Source organism: Carcharhinus amblyrhynchos, chromosome 27 (genome assembly GCF_965287045.1).
Source record: "Carcharhinus amblyrhynchos chromosome 27, sCarAmb.v2.hapA, whole genome shotgun sequence".
In the NCBI taxonomy this organism is placed as follows: domain Eukaryota; kingdom Metazoa; phylum Chordata; class Chondrichthyes; order Carcharhiniformes; family Carcharhinidae; genus Carcharhinus; species Carcharhinus amblyrhynchos.
The window spans coordinates 28,255,542-28,269,411 of record NC_137350.1 but is presented as its reverse complement, the minus strand read 5'-3'; the positions used below and the strand labels follow the sequence as shown (position 1 = coordinate 28,269,411).

Below are 13,870 nucleotides of genomic sequence, written 5' to 3'. Positions count from 1 at the left end.
TCACATGCATCATTTGGTTTTAGAGGTGCAGTCTTTCTGCAATGTAATTTCCATGGGGCAATATCCGAACAGGGTCTCGGGATTACCAGAGGCTCCCCATCAAGTAGACACCAACACTCCTCAGTCTTCCCACCCTGGCTCCTTTGATCCAGTCAGACCATCCGTTAGATACTCTCCATTCCTCAGCAGCAGGATTCAGCTGGTCTTTGTACACGGTATAAAATGACAAGGTGCATCTTAATTACCGCCTAATGTGAAAACCAGTTGAACTGAACAGAAGCTAACTGCGGTATGGGTTCTATTTGTGGGAAAATCCAGGTTTTAATTGCCACGTAGGTTCAAAATGAACAGATAACCTAAGTCCCCCTGAGATTTACATGTTTTCCTGATTTAGCTTGGGGTTTTCTTACCCCTTTCAATGGTTTTTAATGTTGGATTCAACATGTGCAACTCCTGCTTAGTTTTCCATTTTGTCTCTCCATCTCTTTCGGGCTGTCCAGCAGAATTTGTGGGTAAAGACAAGCTGATGGCCTGATCTCATTTGTATGCCAATGTTGCTTCGTTCCCACAGCTTGGGCTGAGTTGCCTTCCTGTGTTACCACCCTGCCTGTGGGTAAATGGCGCACCATACTTTGGCACCTCTGCTGGCTGCCTGACATGGAGCAGGGAGCTGACCCTTGCCCTATTGCTTCCTGGCATGGCACATTGGTACAACATGGCAATGTGGCACTAATTCCCCTTCAAATGCCCCTTTTTTTTTAAAAGAAATATGTAGTCTACATAGATCTTTCTTGAACTGTTAGAAGTTAGACAAAACTAATTACTCTAGCTTTAGTCAAATGACATATTCTGTGAGGTGAACTGTGATTAGCTTCTCAGATTGCTGCAATATTAATTCTACAGAGGGTTTCCTAATCCTAATGCTAATTAATTTCATCATGGTGTATTTTATTTTCGTGTGGACTTAGAAGAAGGCAAATTTGACTGTCCTAGTTGACTGTTTTTGCCTCAGAACTGTGTGCAAATCCAATTCTAATGATCGCAACGCAGTTTACAATGGTACATGCCCAAAAAAGCCAACCCTGACACTAGACTAGCTGTGAGCCCAGGTAATCATTTCACTATTCATTTCCCTAAATGTCTCATTGTTTCAATAGATAAAAGTTGCACATGGAGATGTAGCCCAGTCCACAAGGCTCTTTTGCATTGTATTATCTGGATATCTGAATCAATACTCAATCCTCTCAAGATATACACTCATCATTTGTGTCCCTAGGGTCCAGCCCCATCAAATCCTCCATAGAGTTCAAACCAGAAACAGCAGAGGATGGGAAACACTGATTGGAGCTTGGTGAACCAAACATGGAGTGGCCGGGATTGGGAATTACTGAGAAGGATTGACAAATGTTGAGAGAGGCGTTTTCAGGCTGAAAAGGCGTGGGGATGATTGAAATGAGTGGGCTGGCAGTCGGAGAGATCGGGACCGAATGCACGGACTTTGAGGAGTTGTGCACAGCCTGCATGGAGCTTGAAGTTCTCAAAACGGATTGATCCGGATCCGCTGCTACCAGAGGAGAGGTGTGAGAGGCTACAGCCAGACAGAGAGAGTGACAGGGGCTTGGAGTCGTTGAAAGGTTGAGGTTCTGGGACATCAAAGTGGGCCGTCCAGAGGGCGAAGAAGTGACAGAGCAACCGCTGTTCCGCGAGGCCGACCGAGTAAGATTCGGAGAGCCTGTCATGGATTGAGCTGGATTTCGATTCAAGTCTGAAAGATGCGCTGGACTCTTTCCCTGATCACCCCGAGGCATTTGATAATGAAATGATGCTGCAGGATTTGAGACTGTATGGAAGCAGTCCACCGTTGGATGATGAAGTTCTACATCTGCTGTCCTTTGGCATGACACTGTTGCCCTGACAGAGCTCCCTGGGAAGCATGCTGTGTTTGAAGGGTTGCTGAAGTTCCAGGAGTTGGGAGTTCTCGCTCCTTGGCTATGCTGAGCACCAGCCAGTGTCCCAGGCTGTACATGCAGAGCAGATGGCTGTAAAGCGTACGAGCATCTCGGTTGCCATTCATTCCCAGTGCTGTTGACAGAAGGAGTGGAGGAAGAAACCATTGAGACAACATATGGGGAGCAGTTCATTGTAGGGGTGTACTGCGGCGCCGACAATTGCCTTTGAAGAAGGTGCATCATATGATGAAGCTCTTTGGCAAGATGAGATACCTCCTGATTCAGATCATTCATCTGTAAATAAACAAGAGGAACTCTTAGAAGCTGAATGATTTTGTTGCATTAATTTTAAAGATTGCATTATCATTCCTGCAGTAACAGATGTCATTGAAATGTTAATACGGGTTTTGGTTCGATAAAATGCTGAAGTAAAATTAAATGAGGGTAGTGAATCTTCTATGCATGAGGGGAAAGCTGTAGTACAGAGTATTGGAGTAAAGCAGGTTCCAGAGCTTACAGCAGAGAAACAGACCCTCTGGCCGATCATGCCTATACCCATCATCAAATACCAATCTATACTTGTCCCATTTACCAGCAGCTGGTTCATAGCTTATTGGGCTTGGCAATTTAAGTCCAGATGCTTCTTAAATGTTACAAAAGTACCTGCCTCACCACGCTCTCAGGCAACACGTTTCATATTTCCAACACCCTCTGCGTGCAAAAGGTTTTCCTCAGATCCCCTCTACATCACTTATTCCTCACATTAAATCTTATAAGGTTCTATCACTGTGCCACCGGCACAATGGTTAGCACTGCTGCCTCACAGTGCCAGGGACCTCGGTTCAATTCCAGCCTCGGGTCATCAGATCTAGGAGCAGAAGTAGGCCATCTGGCCCCTTCGGACCTACTCTGCCATTCAGTAAGATCATGGCTTGTCTTCTTGTGAACTCAGCCCCACTTACCTGCCCGCTCACCTTAATTCCTTTACGGTCCAAAAATTTATCACTGTGTGGAGTTTGCGTGTTCTCCCCACGTCTGTCAATTCTATGATCTGGCAGCTATAGGTGAAGTAAGCCACAGAATAGTATTGAACAAATACAGCAAGCTCATTACACGATGAGTTACTGTATTATGCAGTTTTTATATGATTTTGTTTGTTCTTTATAGTCATACGCTTGACTTACGCCAAATGGCTTGTTGAACTGCTCCCTATAGGTTGTTGGGGGGTGGTGACTGGAACACATGAATGCTTTCAGAAGCGCCACAAATGATGTTCTGAGACTAGTTTGTACGGGCAAAAGATTTAATTCACACTCCATCCTCCAGGGTACACAGTCTCATTACTACCACTACTCTTTTCAGCAGAATAGCATGTGGTAAACTAGAACTGGCAACACAGTCAATTAGCCTGACAACACTCAAATTCTGGCACTGGAGGGGGTGCAGAGAAGATTCACTTGGTAGATTCCACAGTCGAGAAAATTGGCTTATGAGGAGACTGTGTAGACTGGGATTATACGCATTGGAATTTGGAAGAGTGAGGGGGAATCTTATTGAAACATATAAAATTATGAAGGGAATAGATAAGATAGGAGCAGGAAGGTTGTTTCCACTGGTGGGTGAAACCAGAACTAGGTGGCAAAGCCTCAAAATAAGGGGGAGCCAATTTAGGACTGAGTTGAGGAGGAATTTTTTCACCCAAAGGGTTGTGAATCTGTAGAATTCTCTGTGCTGTTAAACAATTTAGGCTATGTTTTTAAGGCAAAGATAGGTAAATTTTTGAACAGTAAAGGGATCAAAGGTGAATGGGTGGGTGAGTGGAGCTGAGTCCATGAAAAGATCAGCCATGACCTTATTGAACACTGGAGCAGGCTAGAGGGGCCAAACAGTTTTCTCTTGCTCCTAGTTCTTATGTTCTTATTGCATGATGTGGAGATACCGGCGTTGGACTGGGGTAGGCACCATGGCAATGTGGCACCAATTCCTCTTCAAATGCCCCTTTTTTTTTCTAAAGAAATATGTAGTCTACATTGATCTTTCTTGAACTGTCAGAGGTTAGACCAAACTAATTCCTCTAGCTCTAGTCAAATGATATATTCCGTGAAGGGAACTGTGATTAGTTTCTCAGATTGCTGCAATATTAACTCGACGGAGGGTTTCTTTATCCTAATGCTAATTACTTCCATCATGGTGTATTTTATTTTTATGTGGATTTGGAAGGAAGCAAATTTGACTCTCCTAGTTGACTCTTCTTGCCTCGGAACTGTGTGCAAATTCAATTCTAATGATCGCAACGCAACTTACAATGGTACATGTCCAAAAAACAACCCTGACACTAGACTAGCCATGAGCCCAGGTAATCATTTCACTATTCATTTCCCTAAATATCTCATTGTTTCAACAGATAAAAGTTGCACATGGAAATATAGCCCAGTCCACAAGGCTCTTTTGCATTGTATTATCAGGATATCTGAATCAATACTCAATCCTCTCAAGATGTACACTCATCATTTGTGTCCCTAGGGTCCAGCCCCATCAAATCCTCCATAGAGTTCAAACCAGAAACAGCAGAGGATGGGAAACACTGATTGGAGCTTGGTGAACCAAACATGGAATGGGATATATATTAACACAAACTGAATTACAAGATAACGGTTGAAATGTGAGTCATAGCTGTAATCAAGTCTTTACAGGTACAGACAGTGTGAGTGGAGAGAGAGTTAAGCACAGGTTAAAGAGGTCTGAATTGTCTCAAGCCAGGACAGTTAGTGAGATTTTGCAAGCCCAGGCGGGTGTTACAGATAGTGTGACATGAACCCAAGATCCCGGTCGATCATGTGCGGAACTTGGCTATCAGTTTCTGCTTGGCAATTCTGCATTGTCGCGTGTTGTGAAGGCCGCCTTGGAGAACGCTTACCTGAAGATCAGGGGCAGAATGCCCTTGACCAATCTCCTCCCGACAGGAAGGGGAACACTCCAGCAGTCAAGGGCATTCAATCTCTGATCTTCAGGTAAGTGTTCTCCTATGTGGCCTATAAGACATACAACGCAGCATTGCCCAGCAGAAACTGATAGCTGAATTCCACACACATAAGGACGGCCTGGGCTTGCAAAATCTCACTAACTGTCCTGGCTTAAGACAGTCCACATCTCTTTAACCTGTGCTTAAGCCTCTTCGCATTGTCTGTACCTGTGAAGACTTGATTACTGTTATGACTCACATTCCAACCATTATCTTGTAATTGAGTTTGTGTCTATATAGGCCCTGTTTGTTAACCACATCTTCCACTCACCCAATAAGGGGCAGTACTCCGAAAGCTTGTGCTACCAAATAAACCTGTTGAACTTTAACCTGGTGTTGTGAAACTTTTTACTGTTCTTATTGCAAAATAATAATCGCTGCCCAAGGTGATTAGTACCTGTGGGACAGTCCCACAGAGGAAGGGAACATCTTCAGGAGAGGAGGAGAGAAAATTGGTAAGAAAAGTTTGACATAGAGTCATTGAAGTTTACAGCATGGAAACAGGCCCTTTGGCCCAACTTTTCCATGCTGCCTTTTTTTTAAACCCCTAAGCTAATCCCAATTGCCCACATTTGGCCCATATCCTTCTACACCCATCATAGCCACACAACTATCTAAATGCTTTTTAAAGATAAAATTGTACCCGCCTGTATTACTACCTCTGGCAGCTTGTTCCGGACACTCACCACCTTCTGTGTGAAAAAATTGCCCCACTGGACACTTTTGTATCTCTCCCCTCTCACCTTAAAATGGCATGTTTATGACATTTCATACAAAATAGGTATTTTTCATAAAAGCAAGTAGGCATCAGGGATATTGTGCAAAGACGAGGAAACGTTTGGGAATAACCTCTACACACAAACTGGAATATACTGAATTTATAGCTTTCCTGCCTTTTTTGCAGAATTTAGCAAGCTTTAGTCCAGGCTCACTTCGTTATGCAAATTCTGCTAATGATATCTCCACAGGACTTCATGTGTGGAGCTGTTATTGAACAAGTGGGAAATGTCAAGTTGTTTTCACTGTGTGGATGTAATCGTTAAATGTAATTAGTGCAGTAAACTGGATACTGTTCATTTAACTGCTTTTCATCTTTTCCCTTTAAGGCATTCAGTCCTTTCCCATCACCACGAGCGAGCGTCACTTTGGGGAAATACTGACGGAATGTCTTCTCACAAAGTAATGCCTACCTGTGCCAGTGAGCTGTTTTTGTACCAGTCTCTTAAAGGTAAAAGGTAAGAGCTCCCCGGATATTCTAGAAAAGCCCAGGACTGATTCCCAATGGGCGGCACGATGCCACAGTGGTTTGCACTGCTGTCTATAGCATCAGCGACTTGGGTTCGATTCCTGGCTTGGGTCATCCAGGTTCGAATCCCATCACAGCAGGTGATGAAATTTGAATTTAATAAAAAAGATTGGAATTAAAAATCTACCGATGACCATGAAACCATTACCAATTGTCGGAAAAACCCGTCTGGTTCACTAATTTCCTTTAGGGAAACATAGAAACATAGAAGACATTTGGCCCTTCGAGCCGACTCCACCATTCATCACGAACATGGCTGATTGTCCAACTCAATTACCTAATCCTGCTTTCTCCCCATAACCTTTGATCCCATTCACCCCAAGTGCTCAATCCAGCTGCCTCTTGAATACCTTCAATGTTTTGGCATCAATTACTTCCTGTGGAAGGAAATCTGCCATCCTTACCTGGTCTGGCCTACATGGGGCTTCAGAACCAAAGCAAGTTGACTCTCAACTTCCCTCAGGCAACTAGGGATGGGCAATAAATGCTGGACAGCCAGCTATGCCTATATCCCATGAATAAATAGAAAAAAAGACGATGCACTTCTGGTTCATCTCCCACCTTTTAAGCTAATGTAAACTTGAGGTCACTCAAAATATGCTGCTCGAGTCCTGAAGCACACTAAGACCCGATCACCTATCACCCCTGTGCATGCGGACGTACATTGGCCCCCGATTAAGCAACACCTCAATTTTCAAGTTCATTTTCTTGTTCAATTCCTTCCAAGGCTTGGAATATTTCTGTAATCTTCCCCCAGCCTCACAACCTCCTCAGATAGCTCCAATTCTACTCCGTGGAACATTCATTAATTTAATTTCTCCACCACTGGTGACCATGCTTTCAGCCACCAAAGTCTCAACTCTGGAATTCCCTCCTAAACTCTCCCTTCTCTACTTCCTTTAAGCTACCCATTGATAGTTAACTCTCTGACCAAGACTTTGGCCTTGTACCCTTACACCTCTTCTATGTGGTTCAGTATCAAGTTCTGGTGGAGTGCATTGATAATTTATCATGTTAAAGATAGAAACATAGAAGATAGGGGCTGGAGGAAGCCATTTGGCCCTTCAAACCTGTTCCTCCATTCATTAAGATCATGGCTGATCATCCAACTCAACAGTCTGATCCCGCCTTCCCCCCATACTCTTTGATCCCCTTCACCCCAAAGTGCATATCTAACTATTTCTTGAAAACACCAATGTTTTGACCTCAATTACTTTCTGTGGTAGTGAATTCCACAGACTGGCTACTCTGTGGGTGAAAAAATTCCTCTACATCTCTGTCCTATATGGTCTACCCTGTATCCTCAGACTATAGCCCCTAGTTTTGCACATACCCTTCTTCTGAAATGTCCTTCTTGCATCTACCTGTTTAGCGCTGTTAGAATTTTATAGGTTTCTATGAGTTCCTCCCCACCCCCTCAATGTATCTGAACTCTGGTGAATGCAACCTTAACCGACTCAATCTCTCTTTCCAACCCAGGAATCAGTCTGGTTAACTTTCTCTGCGCTCCCTCCAGAGAAAGAATATCCTTCCTCACATGAGGTGACCAAAACTACACACTCTATTCTAGGTGTGGTCTCACCAAGGTCCTGGATAATTGCAGCAGGACATCTCTGCTCCTGCACTTAAATCTCTCGCTGTGAAGGCCAACACGTCATTTGCCTTTTTTATGTATAAATGCAAGTTGTTGCTGCTTAGAAACTTGAAGAGTGCTTATAGGTTTGGGGTAGGTCTTTGGAATCACAACATTTGAGAAGAAGGATATAGGGTTAACAAAAAAATATTATTTTATATTAGGAATAATAACGGAGCAGTAAAGGCCAACCCTAAACAAATGATTACTGGGAGCTCTGGGAAGAGATTGGGGTGGAATTTTCTGGCCATTCATACTGGTGGGAAGGGCAGCACGGTGGCACAGTGGTTAGCACAGCTACCTCACAGTGCCAGGGGCCTGGGTTCAATTCCCGGCTTGGGTCACTGTCTGTGTGGAGTCTGCACATTCTCCCTGTGTCTGCATGGGTTTTCTCCAGGTGTTCTAGTTTTCCTTCCACAGTCCGAATGATGCACTGGTCAGCTGCATTGGCCAATCTAAATTCTCCCTCAGTGTTCCCGAACAGTTGCCGGAGTGTGGCAGCTGGGGGATTTTCACAGTAACTTCATTGCAGTGTTAATGTAAGCCTACTTGTAATCCTGCTTTCTCCCCATAATCTTTGATCCCATTTGCCCCAAGTGCTATATCTAGCTACCTCTTGAATACATTCAATGTTTTGGCATCAACTACTTCCTGTGGAAGGAAATCGCTGTCCTTAACTGGTCTGGCCTACATGTGACTGCAAAGCCACAGCAATGTGATTGACTCTCAACTGCCCTCAGGTGACTAGGGATGGGCAATAAATGCTAGACCGCCAAAGACCATTATGTCCCACGAATAAATAAATGAATAGATTTTCTGGTGCAGTGAACAGAGATTTGACTGAGTGGCCCAATTCTTGTCTGCAGTGGCAGTGGGACGTGGAAAATCCCAGCTCTGCTCTCTCTGACTGCTTGATGTCATGTTTTATTATATTTGTAACAGGTGAACATCAGGAAATTAGCAACATTTTAAGAATCCTCAGAGGCCACAAAATGTGTGAAATCGAATCGCACAGCCGTTGAAGCATAAAATTCTGATTGTTTCACATATTAGAGAGAGAAGTGATCTAATGTGACATGCTACTGGCTTACAAATGGTGCAATGTGCAAATTGGTGAGCATCTTTTCCTACAATAGTGACATCGAAAAGCAATTTATTCCCCATTTAGATCTGCTCATCTTCCTCTCCTTCCAGGAACTCATGCATGTTCCTTGCTATAATTCCACTGGGGCCTCACTTACAGTGATGGTTCTTCATATACAAGGTCGGGCATGGTGGCACAGTAATTAGCACTGCTTTCTCACAGCGCCAGAGACCCAGATTCAATTCCAGGCTTGGAGTCACTGTCTGTGCAGAGTCTGCACGCTCTCCCCCGTGTCGGCGTGGGTTTCCTCTGGGTGCTCCGGTTTCCTCCGGGTGCTCTGGTTTCCTCCCACAGTCCAAAAGATGTGCTTGTTAGATGCATTGGCGTGCTAAATTCTCCCTCAGTGTACCCCAACAGGTGTTGGAGCGTGGTGACTAAGGGATTTTCACTGTAACTTCATTGCAGTGTTAATATAAACACTAATAAATAAATGTTAAACTTCACTGCAATGTTAATGTAAGCCTACTTGTGACACTAAATAAATAAACATTAAACTTTGCTTGGATGTGTGTGTTAGATTGATTGGCTATGCTAAATTGCCCCTAAGTGTCAGGGAGATTAGCTGGGGTAAATGCATGGGATCATGGGGATAAGATCTGGGTGGGATTGTGGTCAGTGCAGACCCAATGGGCCAAATGGCCTCCTTCTGCACTTCTATGATTCTGTAGGGTCTGTTCATAGCCTACTTGGTTACAGAAGGCATTACGGATGAGCCCAATCCTGTTCTAACTTGGCACATATTCACAAACAAGTGTCTATACTTTGCAGCAGGAATCAATGGCTAGCAAAGTATGAATGAGATCCTGGGGTAGGCAAAATCTTCGAACATTTATCATCTTTGGATTAAATAATAATTCCACTCATTTCGAAAATACAGTTGTTCTTTAGGTGCTTCATTTTCATCTCAGAAATCGTCATCTTGGAGACCTCTTTGTCTTCCACTTACAGGTATCAGATAAATGAGAGAAACTCGCAGTGTTTCAGACAAAGGAATTGTGATGTGCTTTATTGCATGTTATATCACAGTTCAGAATTGGAATCCAGGAATGTCAGATGATGCTAAAACCCAACCATCCAGCATATTTTCCCACATCTGCTGATATTTTAAATGTTTTGCAGACAGTTGACATGCAGGTATCCTCTAGACCACAAAATGTAGGTGAACCTTTACCCAACATTGTCTGAATTTTGTTTTTTAATAATTCATAGGACATGGGCATCACTGGCTGGCCAACATTTATTGCCCATCCCTAGTTGCTCGAGGGCAGTTGAAAGTCAACCATATTGCTGAGGATCTGGAGTCACATTTAGGCCAGACCAGGTAAGGACGGCAGATTTCCTTCTCTAAAGGAAGCCTTAGAGATTAGATCCAACATTCAAAGGATCAATTGACATAGGTGTTAAAAGCTACAATTCCAACATCCCATAAACATACTTGCTTTCGTGCTACCTTAGTCTGATGAAGGGTGAATGTCTGTGGGGTTGGTTTATATTGGAACAACATAGAAAGCTAGCTGTTAAGGATTATACTGTGTCATGCTTAAATATCGGAATTGGTTATGTTTTTTGTTATATTTTAGCTGTGTTCTTAAATAAACTTTGTTTGGTAAAAGCTTCCTAGTGGGTCACTTAAATCGTACCTGGAATGAAACACCTTACGCTCACCCTAATGCCAAACTCAAATGTAAAACTTAGGGCCTAGGCTTCACATTACACCTCGGAGTCTTTGGTCTGGGTCACAACAATCCACATCACTACTTTTATTTTCACTCATGGAGCATGAAGCAGCAAATGACTCAACGCTGTGATGCAAACTGTCTTGTTTCAAAATGACACAGCAAAGAACCTGAAACAGAGAATTCAGCTGTGATAAAATCAGAATGACGTAAAAAGATTTTCCCACATACTTTACCTCCTGGTTAAGTCTGCAGATGTTCCGTTTTATTTCTTGTGCCTCGGCCGCTGCAGCTGGATTCACCTGAGATGCAGCTGTCAAGAAAAGGCAAGAGTCATTAACCAGGACTGAGGAGAAATGGGAACAGAGAGACAAATGGAGTCCGTGGGCGATGTATGATTACCTGTGAGAGAACCTGAGATATGTATATTAACTTGTAAATTTTCTTTGGTGAAATTTTGGGTTAAGTGGTTTTATTTCTACAGAGAAAGATCTTTGGGGGCAGAATTGGTCACATGTGCACTATTGCAGGCCCAGCTCTAATGAGCTGCAGAATTTCCCAATAAGATACACCTTGGAAGTGATTAATTTAAAGAGTGGTTTCAAAACAAGGATAAAGTGGTTGAAATGGCAGTGAGGATCTCACTTCCACTGGGGTCAGCCCTGTGCTTCATCATAAAGGTGGACATTGTACTTAGAACATACAACATTACAGTGCAGAACAGGCCCTTTGGCCCTCGATGTTGTGCCGACCAGTGGAACCAATCTAATGACCCTCTAACCTAAACTATTCCAATGTTATCCATATGCCTATCCACTGACCATTTGAACGCCCTTAAAGTTGGCGAGTCCACAACTGCTGCAGGCAGGGCATTCCATGACCTTACTACCCTCTGAGTAAAGAACCTATCTCTGACATCCGTCCTATAATTACCACCCCTTAATTTAAAGTTATGCTCCCTCGCGTTAGCCATCACCATCCGAGGAAAAAGGCTCTCACTACCCACCCTACCTAACCCTCTGATCATCTTGTATGCCTCAATTAGGTCACCTCTCAACCTTCTTCTTTCTAATGAAAACAACCTCAAGTCCCTCATAAGCTGATAAGCCTTTCCTCATAAGACCTTCCCACCATACCAGGCAACATCCTGGTAAACCTCCTCTGCACCCTTTCCAATGCCTCCACATCCTTCTTATAGTGCGGCGACCAGAACTGTATGCAATACTCCAAGTGCGGCCGCACCAGAGTTTTGTACAGTTGCAACATGACCTCATGGCTCCGAAATTCAATCCCTCTACCAACCCCTCTTGTAGCAGAAATGAGAGAAAGGAACTGGCCAGGGATCTGGTGATTGGTGTCAACCCAACAGTTCTACCTCTTGCTGTGACGCGCGGACAGATGTAGGGAGCAGCCAGCTCCACTTCTGGCAGAACTGAGATCCAGCAAAGCCGGGCTGTCTCCAAATAGATGAAGGGCAGGATTTTTTGGCTGCGCTCACCCCAAGACTGGGAAATCCAGCCCGAGGTCAACAGACCTTTGCACGGTCCACCTAACCCCCTCCCCACACTCTCCCTCCCCTGCCACCCGCCCGCGATATTCCCATGGAGGGCAGGGCAGGGAAGTTCTGCCCAATGCCACTGAACTGTTGACACAGCTGCAGAACTCCAGATCCCTGGGAACATGGAAATAAAAGCACGTAAATCATTGCTGATGATGTTCAAAAACAGAATGCAATTTTATGAGATCCTATTGTCTGATGTTTTAATATCTCTGAAACTAATCCTTCTGCTGAATTCAATGATTTACAAATGCATCAGATTTTCACCCACAACCAGTTCTGCCAGTAATTGCCAAGCTAAAATACTGGAAAAAGGTTTTTAACGTGTATTTATTAGTGTCACAAGTAGGCTTACATTAACACTGCAATGCAGTTAATGTGAGAATCCCCTAGTTGCCACACTTCAGCTCCTGTACGGGGACACTGAGGGAGAATTTAGCATGTCCAATGCACCCTAACCAGCACGTCTTTCAGACTGTGGGAGGAAGCCGGAGCAACCGGAGGAAACCCACGTAGACATGGGGAGAATGTCCACACTCTGCACAGACACTGACCCAAGCTGGGAATTGAATCTGGGTCCTTGGCACTGTGAGGCAGCAGTGCTAAGTATGCTGCAATGTGAATATACCTTGTTCTATTTAGGCAGGAAGAAGGAAAGAGTCATAGATACAAGTTTCCCTGGGATGAAAGGGTTATCTTATGAGGAAAGATTGAACAGGTTGGGCCTATATCCACTGGAGCGAGCAGTTGTTGAAACATAGAACATCCTACGGGGAGTAGACGGGGTGGTTACTGAGAAAATGTTACTCTGAGTGTGGGTAGTCTAGAATTAAGGGATACAGTTTGAGATGGGATTTTTTTTTCTCTCAGAGGGTCATCAGTCTATGAGATTCTCTTCCCTAGAGAGCAGTGGAGGCTGGGGTCATTGAATATATTCAAAGCTGAGTTGGACTAATTGTTGATCAACAAGGGAGTCAAAGGTTATTGGGTGGTGGGGATGTGTTGGGGAAGGGGGTGGGATAACAGGAAAGTGGAGGTGAGGCCACAATCAGATGAGCTATGATCCAATTGAATGGTTATAGCAGGTTCCAGGGCTGGATGGCCCATTCCGATCGCTGAAACAAGAACTAGTGAACACAGTTTAAAAAGTGGAGAGAGAATAAATTCAATGTTTCGAGTCTGGGTGACCCTTTCTCAAAATGTTGGCTCAATTCTCTCTGCACAGATGCTGTCAGACCTGCTGTGATTTTCCAGCATTTTCTGTTTTTGTTTCAGATTCCAGCATCCACAGTATTTTGCATTTATTTAGGCTCTACAGCTCTCTTCAATAAAGAATTCCATGTTTTCACTACCCTTTGAGAGAAGGAATTCCTCCTTATCTCTATCTTAAATGTGCAACCCCTTATTCTGAGGTCATGCCCTCTGGTACTAGGTTCTCCCACAAAGGGAAATAATCTCTCAGCATCTATCCTTGTCAAGCTCCCTGCCATAATAACCTCGCTTCCAAAGTTGTGCGGGTTAGGTTGATTGGCCACGACAAATTGCCCCCTAGTGTAAGGGGGATAAGCAGGGTAAATATGTA

General features: G+C 43.9%; 1 protein-coding gene across 1 annotated transcript in view; it reads right to left on the bottom strand.

The window, feature by feature from the left end:
• Positions 1-1,177: 1,177 nt before the first annotated feature.
• LOC145359312 (voltage-gated delayed rectifier potassium channel KCNH4-like) overlaps positions 1,178-13,870 on the bottom strand; it is a 187,060-nt gene continuing 174,367 nt past the window's right edge. Inside the window, exons 15-16 of the mRNA XM_080213902.1 lie at positions 10,967-11,043; positions 1,178-2,243 (exon numbers count right to left, since the gene is read on the bottom strand). Coding sequence (XP_080070028.1) covers positions 1,245-2,243; positions 10,967-11,043 — 1,076 coding nt within the window. The 3' untranslated portion in view covers positions 1,178-1,244. The remainder of the gene's footprint in view (positions 2,244-10,966; positions 11,044-13,870) is intronic.